This window comes from Lepus europaeus, chromosome 16, assembly GCF_033115175.1.
Source record: "Lepus europaeus isolate LE1 chromosome 16, mLepTim1.pri, whole genome shotgun sequence".
Taxonomy (NCBI): Eukaryota; Metazoa; Chordata; class Mammalia; order Lagomorpha; family Leporidae; genus Lepus; species Lepus europaeus.
The window spans coordinates 40,921,133-40,936,243 of NC_084842.1; the positions used below are offsets into that span (position 1 = coordinate 40,921,133).

General features: G+C 45.5%; 1 protein-coding gene across 2 annotated transcripts in view; it reads right to left on the reverse strand.

Moving 5' to 3' along the window:
- PALLD (palladin, cytoskeletal associated protein) overlaps positions 1-15,111 on the reverse strand; it is a 446,867-nt gene that overhangs the window by 4,885 nt on the left and 426,871 nt on the right. For both annotated transcript variants that reach the window (XM_062213617.1, XM_062213618.1), the window contains 3 exons: positions 7,611-7,705; positions 4,885-5,017; positions 168-375 (listed from right to left, as the gene is read on the reverse strand). In XM_062213617.1, the coding sequence (XP_062069601.1) occupies positions 168-375; positions 4,885-5,017; positions 7,611-7,705 (436 nt within the window). The remainder of the gene's footprint in view (positions 1-167; positions 376-4,884; positions 5,018-7,610; positions 7,706-15,111) is intronic.

Here is a 15,111-nt window from a genome sequence, read left to right on the forward strand (position 1 = left end):
GGCAGAACAATTAATGTGTCTGACTTGCCAAGTCTTATGTCCTCACTGGCTGTTTTGAAATAGAACCTGTTGTGTTTGTTTTTCCCAACAGCTTGATTTACATCCCCTGTGGGTTAATACAGAGAGAGTCTCTGTTCCGAAGTCTGCAGACAGACAGAGAAGCCTACCGGCAACCACAAGCTCCAAGCTGAAGGAGTTCTGTCCTGCCCGGTTGGTGGCTATACACGTGTAGATGCCGGCATCTCCCGACGTGACTGGCTCTATGATCAGAGAGTGCACCCCGTTCTCTCGCACAAGCATCTTGTGAGCACTGTCGGGACGTATTGGCTTCCCGTCGAGTTGCCAGCTTAGGTCTGGAGTTGGCAGCCCACTGACCTAAGGCAGAAGGGAGATCCATGTCAATGTCCCTGATACTAGAACAGAATGCAGGCACCAGACAAAAATTCCTCCTTTAGTAAGTCCAGAGATGGCATTTTAGAATCTGCTGCTGTTACTGTTTTGCTTAAAACCTTGCCATGGCTTCCTAATCCCTTCTAAACAGAGCAAGCCAGAGGCAACAAAATGGGGATGAATGAAAATTCTATCATCCTTTTACCTCACGTAGCGTTATAACGATTCCTGGGATGATGTCAGCACTGGGCTGTGAGGTCTTTGCGAATAAGATGTCCAACCATAGTAACAATCGCAAACCCTCAGCTGGCATTTCTATGCTACAGAGTGTCTCACCAAGGAGTGGCCATTGCTATGGAGACATCAGTTACTGCATCCATCAGCACAGAGGGTTATTATTATTTTATAATCCTTGAAACGCAGTCAGAGCAGCAATATGAAATTACCCAGAAAGCCATCTCAACAAATTAGCATCACAATGGAAACATCATAAAACCTTGAAACCATAACAGTTGTGTTGATCAGAGATCAGATAAAAGCACATTTAATTGCTAATAGCCCATTGTGCTGTGAAGGGTAGGGATGGTTGCCATCTGCCAGCTTTTTAGTTTTGCCCTTGATTCTGAATGTGAGAAAAGCACATGAACAAAGGCCTGTTTACCCAGCCCCCCTACCCCAACTTTACAAGTGGAAGATGATATACAGAAAGATGTCAGGCTATGAAGCAATTCAAGAACTAGCTTTGCCAAAATTAGCCAGAGAACTCAAAAATTCCATTCCTGCTGTGATACTTACTCAGTTCTACCAACAGCAAAATGCCTCCCTACACACAGTAGCAGAAGTCGGGAGAATTTAAAGAACAAGTCCCTTTATATCACTGGTTAAAGGGAGGTGAGATTGTAGAAACAGCCAGCTTGGGCTCTGAGGCAGGCTGCCTGTTCCCACACTGTCACCACGCCCTCCCCTGCACACTGCGCCTGCCTGGCCTGGAGGTCACCAGCATGGCTGGGAGGAAGGAGGAGTGGACCCTGGGTCAGGTCACTGTCCTCAAGTCCAGTGTGAACAGCTTGGTGCTGTAGTACACGCGGAGGTGGGAGAGCAGGGCATCGCTTACCCTCCCTGCGATTTAGTACCAAATGAAGGGTAGCCAGCAGCCAGGAATGTACCTCGGGGCTTAGGAGGGAGAGAGAGCCAGCTCTTGCTGTAGTGTTTGGCTAATGTTCAAGAATTATTTTTGGGCAGGGCTGGTGTTGTGCCACAGCCGGTGAAGCCACCACTTCCAGCATCTCATGTGGGCACTGGTTTGAGTGCCGGCGGCTCTGCTTCCCATCCAGCTCCTTGCTAATGCACCTGGGCAAGCAGTGGAGGATGGCCCAAGTCCTTGGACCCCTGCACCCACGTGGGAGACCCAAAAGAAGCTTCTGGCTCCTGGCTTCAGATCAGCCTAGTTCTGGCTTTGACAGCTATCTGAGGAGTGAACTAATGGATGGAAGATATCTCTGTCTCTCCCTCTCTGTAAACTCTGCTTTTCAAATAAGTAAATAAATCTTTAATTTTTTTTTTTGAATCTCAAAGCTTAAATATACTGTCGACTTCTTCCTGAACTAGGTAACATTGTGTTTATGGGGCAGGATTTTTCTTTTTTTAAAGATTTATTTATTTATTTGAAAGTCAGAGTTAAACAGAGAAGGAGAGGCAGAGCAAGAGTGAGAGCAAGAGAGAGGTCTTCCATCCACTGGTTCACTCCCTAGTTGGCTGCAATGGCTGGAGCTGCGCCTATCTGAAGCCAGGAGCTTTCTCCGGGTCTTCACATGTGGGTGCAGGGGCCCAAGAACTTGGGCCATCTTCTTTTGCTTTCCCAGGCCATAGCAGAGAGTGGGATGGGGAATGGAGCAGCTGGGACTCGAACCAGTGCCCACATGGGATGCTGGCACCGCAGGCAGCGGCTTTACCTGCTATGCCACAGCACCGGCCCCGGGTCAGGATTTTTCATAGGATTTTCTTAATCTGGGTCAGATTATCATAATGAAATCAACAAGAAAACATTACTTTTTTGCTTCCAGTGTTGAGAAAGGCAAGGATTTCAAGGACAGCTATGTCACTGTACAGTGGAATAAAGTACTATTATTTCTTAAATATGATAAAACATGAGATAATAGTATAATGGCTCTCTACCATCATTTAGATCCACTCTTGTCATTTTTTTATATTTAAAATAAACCCCAAGGGGCAGGCATTGGGTGTGGTGGTTAAGACACTGCTTGGGAAGCTGGCATGCCATACTGGAGCGTTCCCTGCTAATGCACACCCTGGGAAGCAGTGGTGCTCAAGCACTTGGGTTCCTGCCAGCTGCATGGAGACCTGGATTAAGTTCTAGGTTCCTGGCTTCAGGTAGACCCAGAGTTGGCTGTTGGAGGCATCTGGGGAGTGAACTAGCAGATGGAAGATCTCTCTACATTGCAAATAAAATAAAAGTTTTAATAAACTACAGGCTTGTAATTTTACTGCTATATAGCTCTGTATACATTTTAAAAAAATACAGATTTTCTTATATAAACACAATTCCATTTTTATATGTGAAATAAATATCTTGGTATCATCTGATTATCTAAAATAGAATATCTCCAGCTGATTCAAAATGTCATCTTACAGGTGGTCTGTATAATTTCTTCTAAAATTTATTTTTAATTGACATTAGCAATTTATATTTGTACATGATGTTTTCAAATATGTGTAAGTTGTAGAATGGCTACATTGAGCTAATTAACATTTGCATTACCTTGTATACTTATTTCTTGTGAGAACACTTATGGTTTGTTCTCTGAGGACTTCTAAGTATACAAGCACATGGTGCTAAACTGTAGCCACTGTGTTGTACAATAGATATGCTGAACTTACTCTTCTTGCCTAACTAGCGTTTTGTGTTCATTGACCAGTGTCTCTTCTTTCCCCTGGTGACCACCATTCCACTGTCTGCTTCTATGAGTTTAACTTTTTCAGATTCCACATATAAGTGAGACCATTGCATTATTTATCTTTCTGTGCCTAGATTATTTCATTTAGCATCATGTCTCTCTAGGTTCATGTATGTTGTCCCAGGATTCCTTTATTTTTAGGGCTGAATTGTATTCTATTGTGTGTTATCTGTCATCTATTAATACATTGATGGACAAATCTTGGCTATTGTGGATAATGTTGCAAAAGAACATGGGAATGCAAATATATCTTTGACTTATTCATTTCCTTTTCTTTGGATATACACCTAACAGTGGGATTGCTGGGTCATATGGTAGTTCTCTGAATTCTTAACTAGACTGAAAATATAATACATAGAAACTCAAAATTGCCTACTTATACTTTGAAAAGTATTATTCTAGGAAAGAAAATATTTTTGTTAAGAATATCTTCATTCTTTGTATATATTTCTAGAAGTTCATGTCAACTTTTTGAAAAACAAAGGCTCAAATTCTAAGCAGCATTCTGCAATTCCACAGTGAACCAGCAGAGGGAGGCCAAATTATTTTTTTAGAAACCTTATCCATACTTTAGGATTGAAACTTCCATCAGTAAGTAGTGAGGCAAAACTCAGACAAAATCTCAGAGCCTTGGTTGTGAAACATTTTTGGCCTCAGACTCCTTTGAAAATTTGATGAAAACTGAGTCATGCAGTTTTGCATATAATTTCAGAGTTCACACAGCTAATGAAGCCTGCCCACCCAGGGACCCTGGGTTAAGGACATCCTGCCACAAGACAGGTGGAAGGATGTCACTTAAAATTAGGAAATGAGGCCGGTGCCGTGGCTCAACAGGCTAATCCTCTGCCTAGCGGCGCCGGCACACCAGGTTCTAGTCCCGGTCGGGGCACCGATCCTGTCCCGGTTGCCCCTCTTCCAGGCCAGCTCTCTGCTGTGGCCAGGGAGTGCAGTGGAGGATGGCCCAAGTCCTTGGGCCCTGCACCCCATGGGAGACCAGGAGAAGCACCTGGCTCCTGCCATCGGATCAGCGCGGTGCGCCGGCCGCAGCGCGCCTACCGCGGCGGCCATTGGAGGGTGAACCAACGGCAAAGGAAGACCTTTCTCTCTGTCTCTCTCTCTCACTGTCCACTCTGCCTGTCAAGAATAAAAAAAGTTAAAAAAAAAATTAGGAAATGAGGGGAATAAAAGAGAAGATGGGGGGGGGATACAACATTTCTACGGAAAAAGCATGAAGATCAACCAAGGGTTAGGACATACAGCAGGTTCATTACATGTATTATTTCAATGTGGAACGCATAAAGGAATAAACAAAACCTCCCAGTGAGTTCCTGGAGTATGGTATATTAGAGAACATGTTTTATGCAAATTTTTAAAAAGGCATTAGGGACAACTGTATGTAAACATCTGATATGTTTCTTCTTATGTTTCACATAATTTCTCCAAAAGGAACTAGAGTGACAGTGACAGCAGTGAGGGAAGAGGTGAGGTGACAGGTGTGCAGGCAGCAACACACTCTTACCTTGCAATCCATTCTGCAGAGTTTTCCTTCTTGAACAGTCAGATCTCCAGGAGCCTGCAAGAAATGAGGTCTGAAGAATCGCTCCTGAATTGGCTCGTTTTCATCTCCGCTGTCCCTGGATCTAGAGCGAGGCCTTGAAACAAGAGAGATGATAGTTATTTCCGGGGCTGGCTCAGTGGTGCAGTGGGTTAACGCCCTGCCTGAAGCGCCGGCATCCCATATGGGCGCTGGTTCTAGTTCCCGCCGCTCCTCTTCCAATCCAGCTCTCTGCTATGGCCTGAGAAAGCAGTAGAAGATGGCCCAAGTGCTTGGGCCCCTGCACCCACATGGGAAACCTGGAAAAAGCTCCTGGCTTCAGAACAGCGCAGCTCCAGCTGTTATGGCCATCTAGGGAGTGAACCAGCGGATGAAAGACCTCTCTGTCTCTACTTCTCTCTGTAACTCTGTCTTTCAAATAAATAAAATAAATACATAAATAAAAACAAAAAAAATTATAGTTATTTCCAGGCTCTGAGCCATCCCTTTTCTTTTCTTTTTTACAGGCAGAGTGGACAGTGAGAGAGAGAGAGACAGAGAGAAAGATCTTCCTTTTTCTGTTGGTTCACCCCTTTTCTTATAAAATACAGGGTATAAACATGAGAGAACTTCACAAAGTTCTTGGAAAATGGAACCAAAATATAAGTTTATTTTGGCACAAACAATTTTGAAATCTATGCATAGTTTTTTCATAATACACACTATTCACGAACATTTTCAAGACCATTTATATTATTTTGCACCAAATTAAATTTGTCTTGAAACCGCATGGACCATGAGGTTTTTGAATAATTTCCTTATCTGGTATCTACCCTCAAGATTTACATAAAATTAGAAGAGCAAAATCCTAACAGTCTGCTAACTACAGGCTCATATAAAAGGACAAATGGGAAAAAAGGTAGCACCTATTAACATTTGTTTCTTAAATATTTTTAGAGTTTTATGAGTAGCAGCAACTGTTGCTTACGTATTTATTAGAAGATCTTTTGTTTCAGAAGAATTTACTAATAACTTTCCATTGTGATTTTAATTTTGTAGGAAGTTAAAAGTTTTTATTTTATACAACTTTAATATATTTCTAATCAAAATTCCTTTTTATATTAACCAGGCAAATAACTTTTTTAGCCAGGTTTTCTTTTGCATTAGTTATCCATGTACATTAAAGCATTATTTTTTGCTTTAAAATAAGACTATGCAAATCTCTTTGATTTTGTGCATATTTCCCATTTTTATATTGCCAGAGGAGCCTTTAAGAGGAATAAATTTAAATAATTGCAAGGAATACTTAAGAAGAGATCAAGATGTGGAATATAAATTCTGTCAGTAATCACTAGAAGATAAGTTCAAAAGCACTTAACTAGAAAACGACTGGAACAAGTGAAAGATTAGTGTAGTAGTTTAATAATAATAAACACAGTTTACCCCTCTCCAAGAACAGATTTAATTTATGATAAAAATTCTCCCTAAGTACCCACTGAAATGTGGAAAAACTGAAATGTACCGAGGACCACAAGAAAAGCAGAAGAGACTAACCCAAGACAATGGATCAAATACTAAATGTGTGTTGTGTTTCCAGCCAGAGATACAGGCCTAGGCTCCGGTGAACAGATACTGCCACGCCATAGTTGTGCACCTGTTGAGGTGCCAGGTTCAGCTTCCAGTGAAAACAAAGGCTCTGTGTACCTGCTCGCACAGGCGGAGGAAACACCATGTCCTCCATGCTCAGTTTTTCTGCTTAGCCTTTGTGCCTAAGGAAGTATGTGCTTTCTTCACCAAAGGTGTCTACACTGGTGGCCTGGGTGTGCTTCACAGTCAGGACTATTTGAGGGTATTCTGGCTATAAAATAGCTAAGTGGGAACCCAGTGTTCCTTTTTAACTACAAATACCTGTAACACACTAACAGGTGGTCCCCTGTGTCTGTCCCTGTCTACCATTATTCCATAAGCATTCTTGCACGGACCAAAGGCTATTAGAAACAAAAGCATACTCTACTGTTAGCAGACATTTGAACATTTAAAATAGGACAAATCTCACAAGATTTATGGTCTAGGGGCTGGAGTTGTGGCACAGTGGGTTAAGACAATGCCTCTGATTCTAGGATACCATTTGGACACGGGTTTGGGTCCTGGCTGCTCCACTTCCCATCCAGCTCCCTGTTAATGTGCCTGGGAAAGCAGCGGAGAATGGCCCAAGTGCTTGAGACCCTGTTACCCATAGGAGGCCCCCTGGGATTCCATGCTCCCAGCTTCAGTCTGGCCCAGCTCTGACCATTGTGGATATTTGGGGAGTGAACCAGCAGATGGAAGATCTCTTCTCTGCCTTTCTCTAACTCTGCCTTTCAAATAAATAAATAAATCTTTAAAAAAAAAATTGACTAGTATTTCTATGCCATAGTCAGCAGCAGCTAAGTCTTGACTTCTTCATACAGAAAATGTGCCCTGGGTAATGCTAATGCTGGTTTATCTGAAGGGGCTTAAGCACACAGGGACAATCCTTTGGTCCTTTCCCCTTTGATGTGAACCGCAAAGGAGTGTAACCATCAAGGAGCCATGCATTTTAAGTTCGTATTCACATTCCGACTTCTAAATTACACTTGCTTTTGTGGTTGTACTACTGTTCTAGTGGTAATAAGTAATTAATGAAATGATGAAACCACAGGACCCGCTGTGCGGAGGGGCATCTGGCTTACCTTCTGACGTGAGGATGGCCTGAGGGAGAGCGAGGGCTGCGGCCTCTTTGGTTGACAGCCTGGACCATTAGCCGTCCAGTACAACTGATGCGGCCCTGGGGAAAACAGCAGAAGAGGTTATTAACCGTGAAAAAGTATCAGCCAGTGAGCACTGTTGTGTCCATCGGCCATTTGCCGCCAGGTATTATTTCATAACAAACCAATGTGCCACTGGCAGTGACACCAACCCTTCACAGAAAGGCCTTTTCCCTGGTGTACATAGGATAGGGTCTAAAATGACAGCCCTCCAGTGAACTTTTATCCACTAAGGTCTCCCTTACACGTGAACTTGCTGAAAAATATGGTGGGACGATCTCATGTGTTTCTTGTGATGAGTTCATTTTCTTTCTTTCTTTTTTTGACAGGCAGAGTGGACAGTGAGAGAGAGAGACAGAGAGAAAGGTCTTCCTTTGCCGTTGGTTCACCTTCCAATGGCCGCTGCGGCCGGCGCACCGCACTGATCCGAAGCAAGGAGCCAGGTGCTTCTCCTGGTCTCCCATGGGGTGCAGGGCCCAAGCACTTGGGCCATCCTCCACTGCCTTCCCGGGCCACAGCAGAGAGCTGGCCTAGAAGAGGGGCAACTGGGACAGAATCCGGTGCTCCCACCAGGACTAGAACTGGGTGTGCCGGCGCCGCAGGCGGAGCATTAGCCTATTGAGCCACGGCGCCGGCCGTATTGAGTTCATTTTCATAGTCAAAGGTCTACTGGTCGTTTCCAATTCTGAAATCAGAGCTAGATGACTTGAGTTAACTGCAAGATCTTTTTAGTGCTTGCTACATGGTAGGGGCAGCCCTTCCCCTAACCAAATAAGGAGGGAAACGCCGGCATGATAAAGTGTGCAACCTTGAGACAAATGCAGGGGACGAGAAGGCGAGCATCATGACCACATGGTGCAATGTGTTCACCAAATGAGTGCATCTGAGATTTCAAAACCAGAAGCAGCTAAATATCCACAACTGTGGGTCCTACAGGAAGGACCTAATGGGAAGCCATTTCTCATCTCTTAACTTTGCCAGCTGACAGTCTGAGAAACACCATTACGCGGGTGGACAAGCTAACCAGGAGATCAGATGACATGGATCAGCCACCCGTTGTTACTTTGGCTTGTTTCAGCTCCTTCTCTTACTATTTCTTCTCTGCAGCAGAGCACCAAAACAGGTGATTTTCTCCTCTCCTTTCTCCTTTCCTCCCCTGAAGAATGAGCAGATGTACTCCAAAATTCTGATGCTGACCAAAAGTTAACGTCGAGAGAGGAAAAACGAGAAGCAGGTTTGTCAGGAGTGATTCACCCCAGTGAGTTCTGCCCTAGGGCTGCAGAGCAGCCTACATGTGCACTTGGGACCCTGCTATGGGCTCCCACTTGGCTTGCAAGTTTGCCAGTGTAGACAGGTAGCAGAAGCAGAGGTGTCAGCGGGTTTCAAAAGCTGCTCACCAGCTGCGAGCGGGCGAGGCAGGGCTGGGGCTGAGTGGAGGGCATTTGTGCGAGAACCAAGAGACAAAAGCCTCGCAGCAGGATTCGGTGAAGGGCAGGAATCCAGCCCCAAGCCCGCCAGGGCGCTCCAGGTCTCTGGGACCTGGACTGCACAGGACTCTGTCCACTCAGAAGAACAAAGGCACACAGGAGCAAAATGGGGACAGAAGACTTGTCATCAAATGGAAAGGTGGTCGCAAAGCAACCAACTCCTCTTGTGTCAGCAGGGGTGTGACTCCCTCTAGCTGTCACAACATTCACTATTGAAGTCACAGTGAAAACCCGGCCTTGCTGAAGACTCGGGGATGAAGTGTGTGTAGAATTATGAAGGAGATGCAATAGTAGGACACTATTTGTCACCTAGCTTGATTGTATCAGAAACTGGGGACACATGATACAGATTTTCTCATGCTGAGCTTTTGCCAGATGGGACATGCCCTAAACCAGCTTGCAATCTAAAAATTACTCTGTCACCCCTCCAAATCTGCACTTGTTATAGAAAACCTAGCTATGACTTGCTTAAAAGAGCCCTATTAAGAATTACCCAACTGATACATCCTGCTAGAGGTTTTAACGAACACACAAATCTCAGGATTCCTTTTGGAGGTTAAGGACAAAGAAGTTCAGTTGTACTGATAAAATGCCGTATACGACTTCCATATTATCCTCTCTGCTACCTTAGCGTTACAGTGTATGTAATCTGAATTTATCCTTCCTGGTGGCGTGAAACACAGATGATCAGCAGGACAGGTTAGTATTAACTAACCACTTAGGTGGTTAGAAAAAGATGTAAGTAGTTGTTCAATTCAAACTTTTTTTTTTTTAAAGATTTATTTATTTGAAAGAGTTACACAGAGAGAGGAAAAGCAAAGACAGACAGAGGGGGAGGGGGGGTCTTCCATCCGATGGTTCACTCCTCAATTGGCTGCAACGGCCAGAGTTGCACTGATCTGAAGTCAGGAGCCAGGAGCTTCTTCTAGGTCTCCCACGTGGGTGCAAGGGCCCAAGGACTTGGGCCTTCTTCTACTGCTTTCTCAGGCCAGAGCAGAGAGCTGGATTGGAAGTGGAGCAGCTGGGTCTCGAACCAGCGCCCATATGGGATGCCGGCGCTTCAGGCCAGGGCATTAACCTGCTGCACCACAGCGCTGACCCCAATTCAAACTTTTAAACCTGACTTTGGGCAAGCAGATGTGGGTTGCTAAAAGGAGGCCTCTAGCTGGGGTTTGAGTTTTGACTTCTTCCCAGCACCCCTAAATGATACCACCTGCTGTGGCGCCATAACTGTCAGCTGGAACGGGACGTTAGTGATGCCCATCGCCGGGTTCCCGGGAGCCAGTTCTGTGCTGCTGTGTACCTGGGAGCCACCAGGCACACACAGGCCTGCATCAGGATGATCTCAAGGGGCCCCTGCAGCTTGACTAGCCCCAGGGAACATTTCCAAGTGAGTATATTATATTTGAGGTATGCTCTCCACTCCCCATTTGTAGTCCTTCTTTCAGCCAGTGTCTCCCCCGCCCCTCAGGCTCTCACTGCAGGGATCCGTCGCAGGCACCTTCGTGCACTCTGCAGCTCCGCAGTCAGGCTGTCCCTAACAGTGACCTGAGGCAGGGAGTGTGACCTCTCTGTCCTCATCTGTACAAGCCTCGAGATCTTAGGAAGATTAAATGGGTTAACGCATGTAAAGTACTTGGCACTGTGTTTGCCACAGGGTAAAATGCTCACAATATTAACCACAGCACTGGATACGGATAGAATTATAACAGCAGGCTGAATATGAGGCATGCCTCAGAACTGTTTTGTTAAATACAATGATACCTTGTTTTACATATTTCTTGGTATGAGAATGTAATTTACTTAGAAGGCAAAGCGGTATTTGTAGCATGAGACACATGCTCTGTAGAAAACACATCAACCCCTTTAACTTCTGCTGATGCCTGGATGGTGGCAGGTACACGGTGGCATTCAGTGTCTTGTGTCTCTGATGCCTGCATTTGAGGGGTCGGGTGACAGATGCTCTACTCAGCTCCAACCACTGGACTCTGCTCAGGATAAACCCCAGCAAAGTCGGGTACACGGGTTGGCTTTGACTCTGGAGGGATTTCATATTTCTATGCTGTTTTCACTGCAGCTGCTTAGAACCATAAATACAAATATTGCCATAGAATATTTCATTAACCTCCCAAGTTAATACGTTACCTTTTGCCCTCTGTCTACTCTTCACTTCTGAACATGAAGGGGGAAGGCATGATCTTAGTTTGGTTAATTCCGAGATATCTGGTAAATATATAATAATACATGACCTGGAGCACTTAGAAAGCATCCAAACTAAGAATTCATTTAGAAGGGCTGGCGCTATGGCATAGCGGGTGAAGCCGCCGCTGCCTGCAGTGCCGGCATCCCATATGGGCCCTGGTTCAAGTCCCGGCTGCTCCATTTCCAATCCAGCTCTCTGCCATGGCCTGGGAAAACAGCAGATGGCGGCCCAAGTCCTTGGGCCCCTGCCCCCACATGGAAGACCTGGAAGAAGCTCCTGGCTCCTGGCTTCAGATTGGCCCAGCTTTAGCCGTTGTGGCCGTTTGGAGAGTGAATCATGGATGGAAGCCCTCTCTCTTATCTCTGCCTTTGCCTCTCTTTAACTCTGCCTTTCAAAGAAATAAATAAATCTTTAAAAAAAGAAAGAATTCATATGTAATTTTGACATTTCATTTGAAAAAAAATAAAAAGGACCTAAGTATTTTTGAAAAGATGTCTCCAGTGTACACAATAGAAAGTTCAGGTTTTTAAGTCTGAACCTCTTAGTTATGAGAAAGATCATACAGAATTAGTGCTAAATAATTGTAATCATTGTATTACGCCAGTTAACCTTAGCAATCATCATAATTAGCAGTATTACAGGGGCATTTGCTTAATTGATTCTCATTCCTGTCTGCTTCATTATAAACACATGACATAACAAGGGAAGTGAATGTTGAAAGTGAAGCCTGCGGTGAGCGGGGAAACCATATGAGGATGCTACAACAAAGCACAATCAGCAGTCTAACGCTTTGTATTTAACTCAGCTGTTATTTTTCTATGCCAAACAAATCGAGAGTTAAACTTAAAGCTTACAGTACGAATAAGAAGTTGAATCCTTAAAAGTGATTCTGTATAAAACATGCAGCTTGTAAAGATTATTTGCTGCTTCTGAAAGGCCAATTATTTATGTAATATGAAAATAACATTTATATTTCACAGTTTATGAAATTTAACTTGTGGCACACAGGTCTTTATAAATGCTTGCCCCATGTATACATAATGCAATTTGAGCAAACATCAAACTGCAAAACAGCCGTTCCAGACTCCAAGTGCAATACAAGTAACTTAGCAACACAACCAAATAGAGTAAAACATTCGTGTTTAGATTCAGTTGTCTCTTAAAGATAGGATTAGAGTCTAAAATAAATGGCCTGAGCGATTCTCATTTTGGCATCATGTCTGCTGCAATGCTGAGCAATCACTCTCTGTCACGCCGGACCCTGGGACTGCCTCGGTCTCTCCTGAATTCCTGAGCTGCGCCCGCTGCAGAGGACACGCAGCCCTGGGGATGTGGAGAGCCGTGTGTTCCACCCCAGGGGGGATTTCGATGTCATCAACGATATCTAACGTGTTTCTGATTCCCAGAAGGTTAGCCCAGGTGGGAAAAGATCGTATGCTACAAAATACTCTGCTGCACTTCAGACTTTTCCCCTTCCCACTCCTCGCCCTCCCCGGCGGCCTCTGTCATTAGTTTCCACTGCTCGGGAAAGCTCCGCCGCCTGTGTTTCATTACTGAAAGCATTTTTCCACTTGAGTCTTTTCCTCTTTCTCTTGGTCATTTCACATGATGTAGGCTACAGCTGTATTACAAGAAAAATAGATGTTGCTGTCTCCCTTTCAAGCCCAAGTGTGCTTTAAATCTGAAAAAAAAATTAAGGTAACTAAAGGACATCAAGGAAGCAGAAAGTCAAGTTCAGTTTTCTATCAACTACTCTCTATACTTTGGGGATTAATATATATCTTCAAAGATTCAGTTTTTTACTTTGACGTTTTTTTCAGTGCCTACTTATGGCAGGCCTCTTTCAAATCATGCTTTAGTTCACAGACTACAAGAGTAACAAAATACTAAATACAGCCTGAACCTCCCTAATCCAAAACTTTGTGTGTGTTGACATGATGCCCCCAAAGTTTTGCATTTGGGGGACGTTTTGGATTCCAGATATTTGGATTGGGGATGTTCAGCCAGGTAAGGTGTACGCAGACATTTCAATAACCAAAAACCTCCAAAACGGTTAACACTTCTGTTCCCGGGCCTTTTGGATAAGGGATACTCAACCCGATGTAGTAATGTTACAAGGCTGGAGTTATGACTGGGGTGTTCATTTTTACAGTGGCATTCATACAACAACAGATCAGAATCCATGCCAAGTGTTAGAAAAATGGTCTGCCACCTGTCATGGTCTGAATGCCACGTTGTTTTGCTGATCACCAGTGAAGCCCATGCCAGTTTCTAGGTGATGACTCACAAAGCCCTCGTGTGGCCTATTTGCATGCACCTGCTCCTGAAGACTCCGGGAGAGGAAGGCAGCAGTTCTGCGCTTGGAATTAAAGTCAGCCAGGTGACATGCTCAGACACTTGGGACAGCACCGACTACCAGAGTTCATAAACATCACAGCGTCTCTCCCAGCAGTTTCAGTGAGCGGACATAGCCACAGGGCTGCTTTAAGGCCCCAGTGTCCCCTCTTAGGACGGAGTCCCCAGACGCTCTTCAAGAGTGTGTCCTCTCCTTTCACCTGTCTTGGATTATTCAGATGGAAAATTAGACTTTTAGCCCCACCTCTTCATTAAAATACTGGCTGTATCAAGTCAACTTTCCAGAGAGCTGCAACTGTAGGTTTGGGGACTGGTCCAGGTACTGTGGCCGTGGGGCTTCCGCCCCAGCGGGGATCACTGCACTGTTAGCAGGACTGGGCTTTGGGCTACCTGCTGTGAATGGGGCCACTTCGCCTTTCTTCGTCTTATCTCCAAAGAGTAGAAGCAAAGAACCAGAGAGGGTGGACCCTGGGCCTTAGCTGGGGATCTGGGAAGGCGGCAGAGTTACTAGGGCCTGCAGTGTGGCAGTGAGTGCCCTCTTCTAGGACTTGTGTTGCCCGTGAGGCTGCTGGGAGCAAACGCGGCTGCCCAGCGCCACGTGTCGCCGGTGTCAGCTGTGCTGAGGGCACGGCCCGGTCTCCCCGCTCCAGGCCCGCAGCTGTGGCAGCTGTGGCACGGTCATACGTGCTGCCTAACTCCTGTCCCAAGAGGGTGATGAGAAGGGAAAGCCAGGAGGTCAGGGGAGCACGCAGCGGCATGGTGCCGAGCAGAGATGCCGCCCCATGGACTTGCTGCCTCTGTCAGCACCGTGACAGTGGGAACCTAGGAACGGCCGAACCTCGGCATCCTGGCTCCGCAGGCCTCCGCCAAGGGCTAGCACTGCCAAGCAGGGCGATGGGAGCCTCTGCGGGAGGACGCTGACAATACCCAGCACATCTGCAAAGCACACTCCACGCCAGGTTGGTAAATGTAGGATTTCATTCCAATCCCCAGGTTTTAGAACAGGAATTAGGCACAGAGGGGTCAAGTGACTTGGTACAGGCCACACAGGAAATGAGTGGCTGAGCCTGACCCTCAGCGGGGATTCGCCTGATGTCAAAGCCCATTGCCACCCCCAAGCCACAGCGTATCTTCAGTGCTGCCCCGCAGCCCGCTCTGTCTGGTGTCACTGCTCTCTTTAGATTTCTTTCCCTTCCTCCTTTCCAACGTTTACAGAGAAATTTCTTATGGAGGGCTTGGGGGTCAGAGTACATTGGCTTCTTTTAAATCTGCCTATGTGATCTGACCCGGAACCATCCAGGGGGCATCTTCAGCAGGCTTCCTTTTATCATCTGGTGACTCCATGATAGTTTGTCAAGAGTTAGAGGACGCCGGCCCTTCG